This window comes from Limanda limanda, chromosome 1 (genome assembly GCF_963576545.1).
Source record: "Limanda limanda chromosome 1, fLimLim1.1, whole genome shotgun sequence".
NCBI lineage: Eukaryota > Metazoa > Chordata > Actinopteri > Pleuronectiformes > Pleuronectidae > Limanda > Limanda limanda.
Window position 1 is genome coordinate 18,554,797 of NC_083636.1, and position 15,175 is coordinate 18,569,971.

The following is a 15,175-nucleotide window of genomic DNA, read 5'->3' on the forward strand; positions in this document are numbered from 1 at the left end:
CTCATTAAATATGAAAGAGAGTGTTTCATGTTCTCACCTTTACACACACACACACACACACACACACACACACACACACACACACACACACACACACACACACACACACACACACACACACACACACACACACACACACACACACACACACACACACACACACACACAACGTTACTTCACACACACACACACACGCCATCGTTTTGCATATGCCAAAACACGTAGACATACACATGTGTAGAGATCAAAGGGCTGTCATGAATCTTAGCCAAAGCCTTTTCTATTTAAGTGTCCACAAGAAGAAGCCAGAAATGTCTCTGCTCCGAAAAGAGGAACTCAAACAAATCAAGCCGCAAACAACACCCACAGCAGAATTCTGGTTTATTTATAAGAAAGAAAACAGTGTTATTTACGATACAGCTCCGCTACGGTCGGACCAGGGAAGACAGAAGAGACACACGTTGGGAAGAGGGCAACACATAAACCAGATTCTTTAAACAGCTTCAGTTGGAAATAAAACCCAGTAAAAAAAAATGTGGTGATTTTCTCGTCTTTTCCTCTGGAGCAACGATGCCATTTGATTTTTTCTACGTGCTACTTTCTTTGTGAGAAAAGCTATTAACTAAACATTTTCACTCTAATATACAATCAGGAAAATGTGACTCTTAAAAAGACCAAAACATCCAACGATATTCGGAACTTAGTTGTAGTCGATCGAAATTATCTCTCGATGCTTTTTGTGTCTCATGTTAATTAACGTGACCTATCGTTGGATAACCTTCCTAACAGAGAGGCCGCTATTCTGCAGAATTTTGTGTTTTAAGGAGTTCCTGTGGTGTCATGGCTGCAAAAAAACATACAATGAAATGTTTCTTTCACTGAGCAGCCGGCTGATAAATGCTGAACCTGGGAGGATTGTCTCTTTGCTCGCTCTCTGTTGTTTGGCTCCACTGAGCGTCGTTTATAACCTCTCTGTCAGCAGCCTGGAAATGGAGTCCTAGCTCCATGGGACACAGTGTGTGTGTGTGTGTGTGTGCACCACACTGTAAAAAGCCGACACTGCTTATCACTGCCCTGCCGCATGAGTCCAGGAGGAAAATGTCAAGCTGGTGTGAAATGTCCGGGCAGGAGTTCTTATGATGGAGCCTGGAAGCGAGTGGAACAATGTTTGGCATCTCTCGTCCTGCAGTCACAGGTGGAGGACCACTTACTACCAGCAGGAGGCATCCTGACATCTTCCACATATTCTCTCACCCCCATACCTCTCCATAACGTTTCTCTTTCTGGTTCACCTTACTTCCCCTGACTTCTTCCATCTCTGCTCCCTCCATCCTAAGTATCCTCCCGATCTCATGTTCTCCTTTCCGCGTCTCACACAAGCCTCTTTTTGAAGTGAAGTTTCATGCTCACAAGCTTCTGCATCTTTTATTCTGCTCTTTCTAATTTGGTCCGGGTGGCAAACCACACAGCCCTGAGACACCGCAGGGATTTACACATGTCCTGTTTCTTTTTACTCTATTCTTCCTTTTCCTTTGAGGAGAACACCAGCTGAACTGAATCATTTCAAGTGCCTCCAGCCTTCCAGAAATTAAAAAAGTCCTTTTTCCACGGGGTGCTGCTCTGTGCCGGGGTCAAAGTGATTCATGGAAACTTCGACTTGTGAGTACCGACTTTCAGGAATAAGCAGCACAATCCGATGAACAAGTTTGGCTTCTGAACAAATAGTTCTGTTTGCTATTGTCTTGAGCAACGGTTAAGAATCGCCGACGACAATCCAAACTCAAGCCTAAGCTGAAAAGTGGAAATGTCAACAGAGACGAAGAAACTACAACAAAACTACTTATCTGAGTTCATGAAATGTCACACACACACAGACACAAACACACAGACACACAGGTACCAGTACATACATTTAACACAATTTTGATAAGCCATGAGATAAAATGGCCTTAAGTCTAAATCACTGCAACAGACAACATTTAATTTGCTAAACTCTGGATCTGAAAAGCACACACAGAATGTTTGTTTACAGCAGCAACACAAACTGAAATTGTTATAAGACAGCAGTTAGAGTTCGAGGGAGTTTTTCATTATGTTTTGAGCAACCTTGACTTTTAGTTTTGTATCAGGATGGTGTAGTGAATCAGATAAAGCCAGATTTCTCTCATTGTGTAGTGAAAAGCTCCACAACTGGGAGAAGGAAAGCTGGTCATTAATCACCCTGGATTCTGCAATCGATTACTTCCTGTGAAAACTCCACTAAACAATGAAAACCAACTATATACAGAGGCAACTGGGAATTCAGAGCATCTCCACCAAGGCCCAACAGATCCCTTATGAAACCACATTCAAATGTATACAACCAACCAACCCACCAATCCTTGGTGGAGGTAATAACAGTGTTAGTATACTGAGTGGTTAGTGACCATTAATAGTATTAAAACATAGTTTGACTTCATAAAAAAAGACCAGTAACTAAAAAAAAAGGACCTTTTGTCATTTTTGACTGAAATTCAAACAACCTTCATAAGAAGCTGGAAAATAACCAAACAAAATAACAAATCATTTGGAAAATGAGGCCTGGGTTTATATTCCGTGGTCATAATTTATTATATTTAATTCTTTAACTGTTGAGCTGTTATCATGAAACAAGCAGACGTCACTTTGTGAAATAAGGTATTAGATATGGTCATTATGAAGTTGTGTAGCAGGGACAGAACCCGGTGAAAATTAATTCACGCAGACCTCCCATGAATTCAAGTCCCTCCGTGTTTGCATAAAAATAAAGTGATTTATCTGAATTCATCCAGACTTCCAGCTCCTCCGTGAAAATCAGCAGGAACCTCCGCTAACCTCGTCTGAATCTTCCATCTTAAAATCTTTTTATTCTCGGCAGCTCCATTATTTTTTTTCCAGAAACCAACTATATAAACACAGTTAAATCTATTGATTGTGACTGAGGCATTAATATTCTGACGAAGTCCAATTCCTCAACCACTATAAACCAGAATTCACAAACTCCGCGCTCTCTCGAATCAACGGGGGAAAACATCTCATCATGTTTTTCTGACTGATAATCACCGTCTTGTCCGACACAATCAAAAGCACATTAAAGTAAAGATGTGAGGACTGGGACCCTGAGCGCTCTGAGTGGAGCCCGCTGGCCTCGACACACGCACACGCACACGCACACACACACACACACACACACACACACACACAGAGTGTTTCTACGGCCTTGTGGAGTTTGTTGAGGGGTAAACATGACTTGGAAGAGAAAATCTCAATAAGAGCAATTTACCCGCATCGTTCTCTTAAATGAGCAGAGGCTGCGTCGTGTGTGAAAGTCACTGGGCTGCTGCAACATGTTGTGACTCAAACAAGGATGCTTGAGGCAAAATAAAAAGAGAGGGGGAATTCACATAGCTGTTAATTTGCCGAAAGTATAGTCGATCGATAAAGAGGAGAATTTGAGAATTTGCCGACGATGACTTGACTCTGGGCTCCTGAGCAGGATCAGAGAAACGTTAAGTGCACGTCGCACTCAGAGAGACGGGTCGAATAAAATCTATCCCACACAACTGGGATTTGAATTTTGAGGGTGTTAGTTGAATTTAGATCAGACGGATATGGTGTCAATAGAAAACGATACAAAAGCATCACCGTGTTCCATTGCGTGGGTGTGTGGGGGGGTGTGGGTGTGTGTGTGTATTAAAATAACTCAACAATGCATGGACCGATTTTCACCAAACATGGTGGGATTGAAACTCAGTAGCATATCTATAGATTATTAACTTTTGGAACTAATCGGTCAATTTCTGAGTTTGAAACCAAGGATTTAAGACTTGAACCTGACCCAAAATACATAACAACGGCGCTCGTAATACATTTGACATGAAGATTGTGTGAATCGTGTTACTGTACCTGCTGTTAATAACTAGAATATTTAAGATCCCAGAGGACAAACTGCAAGAAGCAGTCTAGACCTACCTGTCGGATCTGGGTCAGGCTCGGTTAGGTTTCTCTCAAGCTCTGACGAGCTCGGACAGGAAGCGGCGGTCAAAGTCTCACTCCAACGCACAAGTTCCGCCACACTAATAGCTGCCGATAAATCATGCAGCCGAATCTGTTTAGACGATGATGAAATCTCAAAAGTTGGGGCAGGTTCTGACGCAGATGGATGAGCTGAGATTGACTGCTACATTCTTACATCACAGGCCCGACACACATTAATCAAGGGGAACATTTTCCCTCCGCTGGGGAAAGATTCTTGATTTAAGTCTTTTAGAAGATGATTAACAAGCCAATACATCTCCACCGTGACAGGGAAAGTCAATGTGACACCCCTGGCTTTCACAACAAATCACTTCATTGTGTCACTCGCCGGCCGAGGCCGAGTTTGACTCGTCTGGTGAATTAGGCTCTGTTTCACCGATGCTGCTGGTTTTTCGTTGTTTTCCTGTTTAATGCTGCCGTGCCGTGTGGAGAATTCCATGTCCTTAGATTCCCCCCCGTCCCACTGGTCTGTGTCTCAGAACGAGCAGACAATAGTTAAGCAGCTGAATACAAATGCAAAATCAAACGGCTTCGCAAGCTCGGAGGAAGATCCGGGGACAGAGACACAGAGACGTACCAAACCGTGACCTGGCACTTATTCTCTCCTCTTTCGCGTAGAAGCTCGGCTTTATTGGGCTAACAATTACAGACACACACACACACACACACACACACACACACACACACACACACACACACACACACACACACACACACACACACACACACACACACACACACACACACACACACACACACACACACACACACACACACACACACACACACACAAATTCTGCTCTTGCTGTAACATGTTAATGAAAAGTATGTAAATGAGCTTGTTTTGTAACAGGTTTTTTTGATGCAATGAATTTGTAATTAACGTTAATTAGATTCAACACATTTTTAACTCAATTAGAATCTAAACTGATGAAAATCTGATTTGCTTACTGGACCAGAGGTGTAAAAAAAAGAAAAATCTTCAATCTCAACATGATAAGCAGAATTATAGACGGTATATGATGATGGATGATCCTGCTGATACATTGGCTCGACCAATCATGACCTTTCACCATGTTTAATAGCATCAAACTACTAATTTGTAAACTCAACACTTGAACATTCATCAGTGTGATAAAAAGTTAAATCAAAGAAACCCTCTTTGAGAAAAGTTCATTAAAAATACACTTTGTAGATGCCAAGTCGTCAATATACAACTAACAACCATAAAACTGTAGCTTTCCTTTTTAAATACAGTCTCATTAATTTCAATAACACAGCCAGACACAGACGTTTGTAGCTCAAACAGGAGTAAATAATGAATCTGCTCAGGGACTATTTTTAGCTGTGTACTGATAAACATTTGGAGCTCTGGTGAGTATTCATAGCAGCAGGATGATGTGCAGGGGATTCATTCAAAAATAAAATACAGCCCCATGTTCATCATAGAACAGTAACAAATCACCAGGAGTTAAGTTATGGTCTTTTAAATGGTTTCTGGAGAACAACAACCAGGAATATTCATGAATATAATCTATTCGTGGGGTTTGCCGATGAAAAGGAAATTATAGAACATCATCAAACTCGTTCTTTAACTTTATCCCAGACGCAGAGACAGAAATATAAATACCAAAATATTGATATTGAGTTCAACTTATAGTATACGAGTTCACTTGGGTGCAGTTAAAAAAACATTGAGGCTGATATAGACGCAAAGTGACAGCTAATACACCAGGTACCGGCCACACACACACAAACATGTGCATCTGCCTCACACCGTCTTTTGAATCCTCCTTCCAATCTCCTGGCCGCAGGCGTGCTCTGCTGGGGATGTTCTCAAAATACACCCATCAATCACGTCGCAGACAGCTACAACCCCCCCCCCCCCCCCCCCCACCTCTGCGAGAGTCTCGAAGTGAAGGAGGGCGTTGCGTCTCCCAGCGTGTAATAACTCACCTGTAGGACTGCGAGCACACGGAGTGCGCGTTCAAATTCAAAAATTTCAAAAAACTTCCCAGCATCACACAGACGTGACAGAGTCTGTGGTGCCACTGAAGCGGCTAAAAGGAAAACAGAGTGAACGCCGACGTGACATTTCTCTTTCTCTCTTTCTTTTCAATTTATTTTTTCAGGCGCCCCGAGGGCTGAAAAATAAAAAGTATTTTCCCTCACAAGAGAGTTGTGAGGTTTGTCTGATAATAACTCAAAGGACACGTATTCTGTTCATATTCAGGTTAAAAACATTAGCGTGTGTTATTACTTGATGAGGTTCAGATGTGCTAATGTTCAGAAAACACATCGCTGTTTTCAGACTGTCCGATAAAAATATATTAAAAGAATATGAGATGATTACAATCCTTCAAACCGGAGCATCACTCTCAAAGTTTTCCATGCTGTGTCATGTGTGCTGCTCTGAATAGAAAAACACTGGTGTCTGATGAAACCTGCTGAAATTGTGGCGAACAACAACTCGCTGTTTTGTCGGGATTTAATTTGCTAGTCAGGGGTGGGGGGGGTTCTTGCTACCTGCGCTGGCAGAGCTGAGGTGAATAACAGGCTCAATAAGCACAGACTCAGGTGAGATGACAGCGGGGGGGGGGGGGGGGGGGGGGGCCCTCAGCTTCTCTTTCTCCCAGCCAACAAACATTTGGCAGGACGGGAAAAAACAAAACAACTTTAAGAGGCTGAGAGAGTTTGAAACAACAGCGAGTTTCTGTAAAGAGCCTGTTTCGCTCTTTTTCGTCTGCCAAAACAAAAAGAGGAGACAGGAAGACAGGAGTGAGGGAGGGGGGGGGGGGGGTGCACAAAGATGGATATGGAGGTAGAGAGAGGAGGTGAGAAACACGAGTTATGTAACGACAAGGCTTCTGTGATGTCTTCACGGGAGCAGGAAGGAGCAGGAACGAGAACGTTAAAGCAAACATACACTTCTCTGACAGCACCCGGTTTTCACCTTCATGATCACAACCGACTGTGAACGTAAGAAAGATTTCACCTTCAGCTGCGGTGTAAACATTTTCTCAAGTATACGGCTCATTTTTATAATATTCTGTAAGTTGGCTCAGCTGTTTTCTCATTTTTACTCCACTATATTTTACATCAGAGCAGGAGTCACTGAAACTAGTCTGCAGCTTGTGGCCGGTGCAGACAACATTTTGGATTTCAGATTCTCCCACATCTTGTTTTTACCTCCAGTTCTAAAGAAGTTAGATAATCTGTATGAAGTGTTGTCTTGTTCAGATCCTCTCTGATCATCTGAGGATTTGAGACCTGTTGAACTACCACAGTAACAAGCATCAGACCTACGTTATAATAAATCTGAGCTATTTAAAAGTATTCCAGTGTTATTTTAATTGTGTTGACGTTGTGGTGTATGACACTGGATCCAAACACTTCCTCTACATCTGTTCCTCTCTGTGTGTGCTTCCCACTTAGTGCTGTCCTCCTCTTCCTCCTCCTCTCAGCCTGTTGTTCCGTCACAGCTCACAGACCCCACCCTGCGATCCTGTTAGCGCTTATCAGAGCATGGTGCAGGTCCAAAAATGAACACAAACACACACTCTCTCACATACACACACACAAAAAACGCACACCTTTTCAACCAATCAATACCGAATTTACGGAGGCAGCTTTTCTCTCCCTAACTGAGCTCAGCTCCCAGGGGCGTCTGGTGCCAACCGGCACCGTTTAAAGTGAACAACACTCCTCTTCTCTGGCGGCTCACACAAACCCCTTCATTCTGAGACCAGCTCAAAGCTTCTGAGAGCTACAAAGACCAGAAAAGACCAAGCCGCTCTGATATCGACTGTTTCCCCCCCGATATTTAAGACCTGGCATTGAGAAAGAAGGTCCTGAGAAACTCAACTAATCAAAGAAGCTAGAAGACAGTGTAATAACCATAGACCGTATGTAAAGATGGACGACGTGACAGCTCCTCTGGTGTGAAGCCAAAGTGCCTTGATCGCTCCCTGGTGGCTGGCTGCAGTATAGGTCATAAAGCCCGTCTCCTCCGTGTTAGTGGATGGTCCAAATTAAAAAGTCAAAGTACACATTCAAAAACTGACGTCAAAATCGGGCCAACTAAATATTGTTCTTCCCCCTCACAAAGCTGCAGCCCCCCCCGTTGCACCATGGTCCCCTCAGACTGAACCAACTAAGTGGATGAGTCGCCCAACGAGATCGATAACAGTCCCACTAACCACCACCAGCACCTCTCCTCTGATGGAGCATCCTCCAGCAGATAAATGGGATTGAACGAGCTGGAGATAAAAGTGCAATCTCATTTGGAACAATTCCTCACAAGTGTCTCCTTCTTTGTCTCCGTGTCATCTCATCGTCTGCGAGCTCTTTCTTCCTTTGATGCACAGACTGAAGGGGGAAAGGGGACGATCAGCGGCGGCACGGGGGGGGGGGAAGTCTTGTGAGACACAATACAAGATCAGGAGGGTAATTCTGTTTGAATGATAAAATGAGCAAAGTGTTAACATGACGAGGGCCCGTTTTTATTAATGCCACCAGTGCAGAACAGTGCAGCTGCTTTCAGACCCGATACCACCTCTGTCACTCTAATGAAATAGTTCAATCCATCCAGCAGCTTTACCGCTTCTCCTCTAGATCTAAGAATAGCTGATATGGGGCAAGAGGCAGGCTACATCCTGGACAGAACGCTCATGTATCGCAGGAATAAATACAAACAAGTATTCATGCTCAGATTCAAACCTACAGGCCGTTTAGAGTCTCCAGCTAACCTAGAGTCAGTTCTTTGGACTGTGGAGGGAAGCAGGAGTACCAAGAAAAAGAAAAGGTGTTTTATCAAATTGAAATTCATTAATAATGCTCTTGGGTCTCTCTCTCATTCACTAGTTGAGACATTTTAATCAAAAGCACAAATGTCAACCTCAAGGAGACGCTGAAGGATAAATCAGAGCATCAGCAGAGTTGTGAGGATTCATCGTCTGGGAACCAGAAATGTCTGAACAGAATTTAATGACAAAACATCGGATAGTTGACGAGATATTTCAGCCTGAACCAAATTGGTGAAGTGACTTTGTTTTATATAGATTTTCCAGCTCACATTTTATAAACCCCACAAGACGATGAAAGAACAAATAGAGAATAAAAGATAATAGAAACAATATGTGTAAAGGCCCTAATGTCCCACGAGGCATGTGTGATGTGAAAACAGAGTTTGACCCAGCACTGCACGGTCTCTCTGTCTGAGTACTTGATGTATTTTAAGAGTAACTCAATCCTTGTTGTGACCCAGGAATACACACGCAACCAGAAGGGCACCCAGAGAGCACCCCCCCATCCCCCTCCCCACCAAGGCTTATGGCCACGTTATCACCATATTGTATATACACGTAATGACTACAAGTTACATCGTACACACAAGTTTTTCGAAACTGCTTTTATCAAATGCAGTAAAATCCATTCTCCGACAGGAATATTTGACTCTATAAATGTTTGATTCACAAATTTCAGATCATAATCTACATCGAAACCAAATTTCACCCGTTCACAGATATCAACACACCTCCTGATTCTGTGGATATGTGGAAAGACGCCTTATCTCACAATGTTAAAGAAATTGAAGTTCCTCTAGTTCTACGAGTTCTTCCTTCGCCCAAGAAAATCTTTGGCTTAATCTTGCGAACAGACTAAAATACAAATAATGAAAATATAATATAAAGCATCCGCCCACCGTGAGCACAAACCACGCACGCAGACTTAAAAAGTAATTTCTCATCTGTTGTCAGTGTCCATCTCTACCTCCGGTTCTCCTCCTCGTCTCCACCACCTCCCCGTCTGTAACTCAGACCATAAATCCTCGTCTCGCTTTGACACGTAAAGAAAAGACGAATGGGGAAGTTAGGAGGAGGGGGGGGGGGGTGAGGCCCGAAAAGATCGATGCGTATATGTACAGCGGCTGCATTAACATTCATCCCTGTTCTTTCTCTTATGTGTGTGTTTGTGAATGTGTGTGCGTTTGTGTGTGTGTGTGTGTGTGTGTGTGTGTGTGTGTGTGTGTGGGCGGGTGAAGGACACTCTCTCTCAGTTGAGAATAAAGAAGTCTTTGTGACTTCCAGTGCCTCTGAACCTGTGCTTTTAAAACACATATCATGAGACTTCCTACTCACAGCGACCGCCGTCGGTTAACACGACCACATAACTCCTCATAAACAGAAACGCTACACTGGCACTAAACGTTCCTCCGATGAGCCGAGGACGAAACCGTCTCGCCGTCTCCTTCGCGCTAGACCAACAGGCGAGCCTCGAAATCTAGTAGAATAAAAGCTGTGGGAGGCTCGAGGAATCAAAAGGAGTGAACGCGAGGAGCAGCGAGGTGCTAGAAGATAGAGACGCGGTACTCACCGTCCTCTTTGCATTCCTCGGGAGGCTTTGCCTTCTTGGCGAGCCTCGGGTCCAGCCACGATGTTGTCTTGGTGTTGTGGCTGTGGAGAGACGACAGAGCCGGAGTGAGAGGGAGTGCGATAGATGGCAAGGGAGAGGAGACTTGGCAGAAAGAGAGAAGGAGGTTGGTGGATTCTTAATTCAGCTGGAGGATGATTTCAGAGAGGAAAGATGAGACTCCCTCGTGTGCCTGCCTCTTAAAAAAAAAGGTGTGGAGATAGAAAAAAAAAAGGGAAAGCTTTGGGTTTACAAAACGGCAATCAATACTTTTAATTTGCTTACTTTCGCTCATTAGCAGGCAGAGGCGGAGGAGGGGAGGGGAAGGGACGGAGAGGGCGAGAGGAGGGGTGGGGTGATGGAGGGGAACAGCTGTGGGTTTGGCAGATTCATCCAGAGCCTCTCTGACACAGAGCTGGATCTAGATCAGATATGAGGAAGTGCCAGAGAAACTCGATGCATCTCTGCAGCTCGTCTGAAGCTCTGGAGCCACAATGGCTTCCCTTCCTCCCTCCACAGAGGAGTGGGAGGGCAGGGGAGCTGTGCAAAATGCTTGCAGTAATAAAAAAAGAAAATAGGTCAGATGAGGAAGAGGATGCAGTGAAGAGGTCTTTGCTTTGTTGAAGAAAAGTTTTTCTGCAACTTGGCTTCAAACACAGCGGATCCGGGGATGCACCGCCGGCCTTAAACACATCAACACACTACAGCTAGGAAAAAAAACATAAAACATACAGATGTCGAAGGGGCACTCATTTATTTTATTGCCACTAGGGGGCAGAAAAACTGAATGGACAACAATCATATTACAAATAAAATGTTACCGACCTACAATAATTTAACACCAAATAACAATGTCAGTGCTAAATACAGGGAAACACTCCAACCCCAAACTCGTCATTAATCGTCTTCCCACCAGGGGGAGCCACACTGCCGGCTGATGTGCTCGGGATGGGATCACGCATGCAGTTAAACACGAAGCATCCCTCTGCTTTCCAACGTACCCCACGTGTCGCTAGGTTCCCCTTTATACACGGAATTGCGAGTTGGAGTTTGACGTCACAGCTAACTTATTGTAGGCTAACGTTACGTGCTGCTGGAGCCATGTAGAGAGTCTGTTGCCACCAGACTTAAGACCATGACTATGGTCAACTATGCCTCTGCAGGGATGTTTATGCTACCTGAAGAAGGGCAACTACTTGAGAACAGAGAGCAGGACATGATATCTGCGTTGTGATTGGATCTGGTAGGTACCGGTCATGTGGGATTTGCAGACACAAAACAACGTTATCCTCCTACCAGAGTCGTGGTTTGGATTAATTTAGCTTCAATATTTGGTACAATTTACAGGGGGGATTCAGGGGAAACACCAAAATCACTAGGATTCCTCCTCTGGGGACCACAAATGTTTGGGAAATGATTTAATGGCAGTCCACAGCTGAGATATTTCAGTCTGGATTCGATTGGTGGCCGATCCAACTCTGTCTCCCCTTGAGCTAAAAACAGAGGACTGAAAAAAGACTGGGAGAGTAGACGTAGATAAAAGTGAGAGATTAGGGCCCATGCCAAAAACTGAGCCAAATAAAGTGCAGTTCAAGGTAAGGTCGAACCTCTTCGGATCTGCTTTCCAACAACCTCTCTGGTCCTGTTCTGTCCTTTTTCTCATCCTCCCTTCATCTCAATCATTCCCATCTCTACCCTTCTTCCCTCTATCGCCATATTTACAGTATCTAAATCCACTTCTCCCTCTTTCTTGTCCCCCCGTCTCACCTTCTCTTATTTCCGTCTCGACTATTTTTAATCACTATCCCTTTTCTTTCTCTCCCACCTCCCACTCTCTTCCTTCTATCCCTCTCCTTAGTCGCCTCACTTCAAGGGGCCGCAGGTAAACAAATTCATCTCGTGTGGAGGCCAATCAAAGACGAGCCTCCTCTTGGCAACGGCGTTCACTTTGGCACGGCATCACTTAGGCTCAGGAAAAAGAGGAATCTCGAAGCTGCAAATTCAGCTAACTGCATTAGCTGCGTATGGCGCTTGATGGATGGGGGGGGAGCGTGAAGGTTCAGCGTTTGAGGGGAGGAGACATATGGTGATTCATCTGCGTCGGGGTGGGGGTGGGGGGGGGGTACAAAGTCTGCCTAGACGTGAAGAGGCAACATGTGTTTGGCGGCATGACAACACCAATCCTCGTCTGCTGCTGCCTAATGACGGCTCTAATCTGGTCACTCAGGTGTTCAGAGAAAGCACAGAAGAACGTTGCAGATAAAATATGACTTCCCACATGTGAAGCAAATACCTTTAACCTTTAACATAACTTTAACCATGGGCTGGGTGATTCAGCAAAAAAGTAATTTCAAGATTAAAATGTTCAAATAAGTCGATATCGATAATTATCACCATAGAAGTCACATTATTGAATCTTGTAAGGTAGAAGTTTTATAAAAATCAATGACGTTATAAATCTGTGTTTGCACAACACATAACAAACATATCGATATACATAACCTTTGTTATATTGCTATTGATAAAATTACATTGTTTTATTACCCAACCCCGTCTTAACCAAACCTTAAGTTATAATGTTGTAAATGTTTTGTTTGTCTGAGGGAGGAGACGATGCATCGTATGACAACTTTCCACTTACTCTATGAAGTAGACTTCTCCTTTCTCTGTGTACGCCATCTCCCAGTTGTCCGGCAGGGGCCCGAGCTCGTCGTTCTCCTCTAGTTTGGGCACCGTGATCTTTGGCGACTGGCCGTCGTCTTTGGGCGGCTCGGTGGAGGCCTCCGCTGGGCTGTTCTGTGGGGCGATGTCCCCTGAGGCGTCTGTGCTCTTGTCCTCATGCTCGCTGGACTCTGAGGTGACAAACAGGACAGGATGAGTCATCATCACTCAGGGAGGAGAGGGGGGGTGAGGGCCGTCAATAGCTGGGGAGGTGAAGCGAGGAAGGATTGACGCAGGACGGTGGGAGAAGAGATTGATTGAAAGTCGGGTTTAGGGAGGAGGCAGGAGGAAAATAAAGGAAAGAGTTTTTGGAATCAGGTGAGGAGAGGTGACGGGAAGAAAGGGAATGATTGAGGGTAACAAGACAGACGGATGAATAAAGAAGAGGAGACAACAGAGATTGAGAGAGAAGCCGGATGCCCTAGTTTGAGTTGCGGCGCAGTGCGAACGCGTTAAAGGGTGAGAAGAATTGGGTGAATGGAAGAAAGAGAAAGAAACGGCAAGTGTGCGCACATCCCAGTGGAGAGAGAGAGTCGGTGGATGGAAAAGAGAGGGGACAAATAAGAGTTGGGGATTGAGAGATAATCTATGAGAGGGAAAGAGTGAGGCAGCAGCTATCTGCTTAGATCACAGAGCCCGCTGTGCTCTATTGATTCCCCTTCAACTCTCCTGGTCAGCGCACACACCGTCCGTCCGTCCCCCCCCCCCGAGCTCAGAGATGCTCTCCAACACCAAACAAGGTTTCCTGAGCTGCCCGGAGCCTGAAGTTATCAAGCATCTGGGGCCGCCGATAGGTATCAGTTCAAAACGTTCAGTCAGGGTCGTCCGCCTCACTTCAGATGACGATCATAAATGTACACGGGGAGGCTCCAGGAGACTTTACAGAACTTTTAACCCTTCATAAAACACTGCACTGCTGTTAAATCCTTAAACGTGCTTGCTAGTTCTTCCTAAATCAATTTTAGTGACTTAAATGGTACAATCTTCGCCTTTAGGTCTGTAAACGCTTCAGAATAAGGAACCAGAGGATGTCTGTTTGGGTTCCTGGAAAGAAGGTTAAGTTAATAAAATGGATTTTCATATGCTCACTAAAAGGTGAAACCTTTAGACGACTTTACCTCTCTAAAAACCCAAAGAGGTCGATTAACATTTAACTTACAATGTTACATGACAGTTTATTCTTTGAGATATAAAGAACCTCTTTTCAGGTCTGAACCCAAACATTTGTTTCATCAAATGCAAAAGTCAAACAATTTCCTAAAACCTAACTTCATAAACTGTATTTTATGCATTTTTGTCATTGCTTGCATTTTATGGCGTCTTTTTCAATCTGATTTCCTCTGATTGAATTAGTATTTTTATAACTCTCGTCCAATAAAACATTCTGTAAACACTAAGAAAGATGCTAAATGATCATTACAATTATATTTTCACCTAAAGCAGTTTCATTTAAAATGTTAGCTTTATGGCATTCCCTCTTTAAAAGATATAAAAAGCTCTTTCATGACTCTTAACACATAAATCACTTTGTAAAACAAGACCAACAATGTTGTCACATGTAGATAATGTTGTTACTGTTAGATTGTTATGTAAACCTAACATTTTGTTTCAGATCTAGACATTTAACATATATATATATTGTAAATTCTTATTTTCACTAATTCAGTCAATTTTTTGCATCTACTTCAGGAATCTGTCTTTTATTTATTTTGTCTTGTGCTGGAATAGAAATCTCGGATATTAAGTTTGAAACTTTAAAACTTCTTTGTAATTATTATTCAGATCCTACCTTGTTTGAGCTCCTTGCGATATGAAAACCAAAACCTCATCTCAAAACGCCACAGTTCCGTTAAAAGAAGAGCGAGGCTGTTTAAAGCAGAAGTGACTGCGGGCACTGATTGGGATCAGCAACTGAACGCTTTGGATTTTCCTGGTGTTGTGACTGTTGCCGTGCTGCGAGAGACTCCACTGTCCTCGGGCCGTAAAA

General features: G+C 43.8%; 1 protein-coding gene across 1 annotated transcript in view; it reads right to left on the reverse strand.

Moving 5' to 3' along the window:
* magi2a (membrane associated guanylate kinase, WW and PDZ domain containing 2a) overlaps positions 1-15,175 on the reverse strand; it is a 187,019-nt gene that overhangs the window by 53,403 nt on the left and 118,441 nt on the right. Inside the window, exons 5-6 of the mRNA XM_061076314.1 lie at positions 13,109-13,319; positions 10,432-10,511 (exon numbers count right to left, since the gene is read on the reverse strand). Of these exons, the coding sequence (XP_060932297.1) occupies positions 10,432-10,511; positions 13,109-13,319 (291 nt within the window). The remainder of the gene's footprint in view (positions 1-10,431; positions 10,512-13,108; positions 13,320-15,175) is intronic.